Below are 3,771 nucleotides of genomic sequence, written 5' to 3' on the forward strand. Positions count from 1 at the left end.
TTGGTTTTATCTCATCCTAGACACATGGCAGCAGGAGTGGTCAGAGAGAGGGGAGCAAGTCCTGCTGCAGGACAGCAGAGCATTGGCTTGGAAAGGATTAGTAAGAAAAGGTTAAAAGGAAGAGTCAAGAGGGATAGTAGTGCTACGTTTGAGGATTATTTTACTTTCAGGGGGAGGTTTGACATTAGAAAGGCGCATAGGTCATGGAGCATAGGTGGAGAGTTCACAGGAAGGTTAGAGGGAAGTTACAGTAAGGGATTTAATATGAAAGGTTCAAAGAGAGGTTTTTGAAATTTTATGGATAAAAAGAGGAACAGGTATTTCTACAAAAAGGTGGCAGTAAGATTTCACTGAGTCATAGCAATTTTAAGCAACAGCATTTACCACGGACTCACAGAAAGGTTTGGGTTGGAAGGGACCTTAAAGATAATCTAGTTCCTGCCCCCCTGCCATGGGCAGGGACACCTCCCACTGGACCAGGTTGCTCAAAGCCTGGCCTTGAACACTTCCAGAGATGGGGCATCCACAGCTTCTCTGGGCAGAGAAGTTTTTATGGAAGGAAAGTGCATCCTTTGTAAGTCAGTAGATACTTACTTTGTAAGTAGGTAGATGGGTTAGTCGGGGTACAGCGATGGTTGTGAGGATTATCCAGCAGGTGAAATTTAAAGCATCAGAGTGGGAAGATTTAATGTGACAGCATGGGAGCAAGCTTAATAAACTGAGTTTAATAAAGCACAAGTGGTAACGCAGGTAGAACAATTATGTGATTAAAAAAGTTTGTATTGGGAGAAGAAACCTGAAGAATGCTGACTGAATGGACCTCAAAGGGGATGAGATCTGGGAAGCAGAAGATAGGTGCACTGAGCAAAGGAGTCTGGTGGAAGTTCAGGTGAGAGGTAGAGGCAGGATGAAGTCCGGAGCGGAAGGAAGAGTCCGTGTGTTGGAGACACAGGCAGGCAAATACAGTAATCCCAACAGAGGCTTTGGGGAGAGCTTCCAGAGATGCTGAAGAGTGTGAGAGGGAGGGAATATTTCAGTGGGGAGGACACCAGCACCAGTGGGTACAACAAATGTTTGCTCAGCTTGGAGCCTGATGGTAACGAGCAAACAGCCATTGGGCAGGAATTTGGATGTTGTCCTTAATTTCCTCAGTCAATAATATGTTACTGTGTTCATTATTTTATTTTCCAGCCCTTGAAAACTGCCACTTCAGAAAAGATTATGGCTCAGATAAACTTGTACACAGAACCTTTAAAAGGTTGGATAATTTGGCTGAACCTCTAGAAGAAATTACAAAAATCTTAAACAGCTTGCAGTCCTGTACAAAAGAACCAGCTTTAAAATGCCCAACCCCAAAAGGCACTTCATTTCCTCAAGATTTTAAGAATAAAAGATGGGGTTTATTCTAAATTGAAAAATGAAGTGTTTGTTTTTTGCCTGGCAAAGGAGATCAAGATGATCCCACCCAATCCTGGTGGTGATTTTACCTCTAGGGGAGAGTCTCATTCCATAATAATGAATATATAAACCCCACTATCTTAAGGCTTAGGGACCCTTGTCATTATGCCAGCTTAAAATGCAGTTAATAAAACGAATTGTATTTCTAGGCCTTAAGAAAATCCTGGAGTTTTTTGGTAAGAAAAAAGTGCTGTTCTAAAAATGTTTGCAAGCTATTAAGCTGCTCTCCATTGTGGCAGAGGAAAACATGCAGCGTGATACTTAAACTATTTGGGACTTTATCCCTGAAAGCTCTCCAGCACAGACAACCTTATTGAGATGCAAACATCTGACAGTCAGCATTTTTGTATTGGGCACTTAAGCCCAACCTCACTCACCACAACATAACTTCTGTTAATATATAACAGACTGTAAGGAACACAAAGCCTTTTTGGCACTAATAAAAACCCACGCCACGATGTTTTTTATAGAAAAAAAAAAAATAAAAATCCAACAGCAAAGATAGATGCGGCTAAAGCCTGGCAATGGCACCTCCTACACATAAGAAAGGTGGGCAGATAAAATGCAAAGTGGGGCAAGCTCATCTACTAAGCTTTGCTAGCTGCTAAGGACTGCCACCCAGAGAGGGACCCTGGGGAAACCAGGAGTAACAGAGAACTGAGGTAATCCTAAAAACTAAAATACATCGCTGTATTTCTCCATATGCACAACATACTATAAGTAACGACTTTCTAATCTGACTCATTTTACTCATTTTTGGCCAGCTGTGCTGCTCACAGGGTATAATACTAGTATTGTCAGTTACATGATTCTCTCAAGAAAAGCTCTTCATCATAGAAAAGGAAAAAACTGACAGAATGGGACAGACAGACAAGAAATCACATGAAGGATCCTTTTTCTAAACTGTGTTTTCTAAAAATACAATCGAGTAGTTTTCTAACTTAAAAACACTACACATAAGAGTGCAGGTAAGCATGCTTTTTCAGGAGAGTGCTTAGTCAAAGCTTTCGTTGGGTCAACTTTCACTTGAGCACTTGATGTGCAAACAGAAATATGACCAACTTTACTAACTTTGTAGTGCTGAGTATTTAAAAGTAGACCTACTACAGAACTATGTCTTCACCACCTACTTTTCTGCCTATTTACAGCTTTCCAGGATAACCTAGCCTGTTTTGTTTTGGGATTTTCCCTTAGCCTGAAAGAGACGAGACGTTGTCTGCACTGAGGATCCCGATACCTTAACTTCCCCATGTACGGACATCTAAACACCCCACCAAAACCAATTTTCTCACCAAAAAAAAAACCAAACCATGCCCAAAACAAGAGCAGAAATGAGATATGAGTTAAGCGAAAACTCCAAGTAAATGAATGATCACCATAAGGGCAGAGAAGGTTGGTAGGGTGAGACAGTGCCCGCTGCTGTGGAAGAGAACAGGGTAGACATACCTAAGGTGAAAGCAGTGCATGGATTAAGACCTTTATTCATACTGCAGGCTGCAGAAAGCCTAGTGCTAGATATTTGGGACTCCATTTTCCTAGATATTTTTTATCTGTATCTATGGCATCTATATATTTTTTTTTCCTAAATAAAAAGAAACCACTCCTGGGAAGTTATATTCTGAACTTCCAGTGAATTTTATTAACCAGGCAGACAAAGTCAGGGCTGAATCTGAAAGAGAGAAAAATGGTGATGAAAAGGTGAGAACACGCTCCCAGCTACGTCAGCCCAGGCTGGATGGATTTCCTCTGTCCCTGACTTAAGCCTGTATCTTGTCCTGAGCCTGCTGAAAGGTAGCACCAACACCCCCCTTCCTCTCCCTCAGCACACCTCTTACAAGGCAGGACTAAGCATGCCACAGATCCATTGGAAGCAGTTATTTCCAAAAACACCACGATCAATTTTCAGGGATGCTGTCAGGGCACAGTGAATTCAGCAAAACCCAGCCGCACCTGGCTTTTCCCCCGGCACTGAACCCGGTTAGGTTTCCCCACTGAAGGCTGCGTTGTTTATGAGCGAGCCGCCTCCCCAGCCTTTAGAGGGTGACCGGCGGGCACCCCCCGAACCCTGCTGTCTTGTAACATCGGGACAACACCGGAGGCTCTTTCCCAACCTCCCACCCGCGGGAGCCGAACCCCCCCGGCCGCCCTGCCGCGCCCGCCGCCGCCGGGAGGAAGTTAGGAGGCTGCGGCAGCAATTAACGCCGGGCTCTCCCCACCCACCCCCCGTCACAGGACGGAGGCAGACCCGCCGGCGGTCCCCGCGCTCCCGGGACAAACCGCCGCTCCTCTCCCCTCACGGCGGCCGCACGGCGG

At 44.6% G+C, this 3,771-nt stretch overlaps 1 protein-coding gene across 1 annotated transcript in view; it reads left to right on the forward strand.

Moving 5' to 3' along the window:
- Positions 1-814: 814 nt before the first annotated feature.
- PAWR (PRKC, apoptosis, WT1, regulator) overlaps positions 815-3,771 on the forward strand; it is an 84,361-nt gene continuing 81,404 nt past the window's right edge. The window contains exons 1-2 of the mRNA XM_014963314.1: positions 815-889; positions 3,106-3,156. Of these exons, the coding sequence (XP_014818800.1) occupies positions 815-889; positions 3,106-3,156 (126 nt within the window). The remainder of the gene's footprint in view (positions 890-3,105; positions 3,157-3,771) is intronic.

This window comes from Calidris pugnax, unplaced genomic scaffold, assembly GCF_001431845.1.
Source record: "Calidris pugnax isolate Ruff unplaced genomic scaffold, ASM143184v1 scaffold44, whole genome shotgun sequence".
In the NCBI taxonomy this organism is placed as follows: Eukaryota; Metazoa; Chordata; class Aves; order Charadriiformes; family Scolopacidae; genus Calidris; species Calidris pugnax.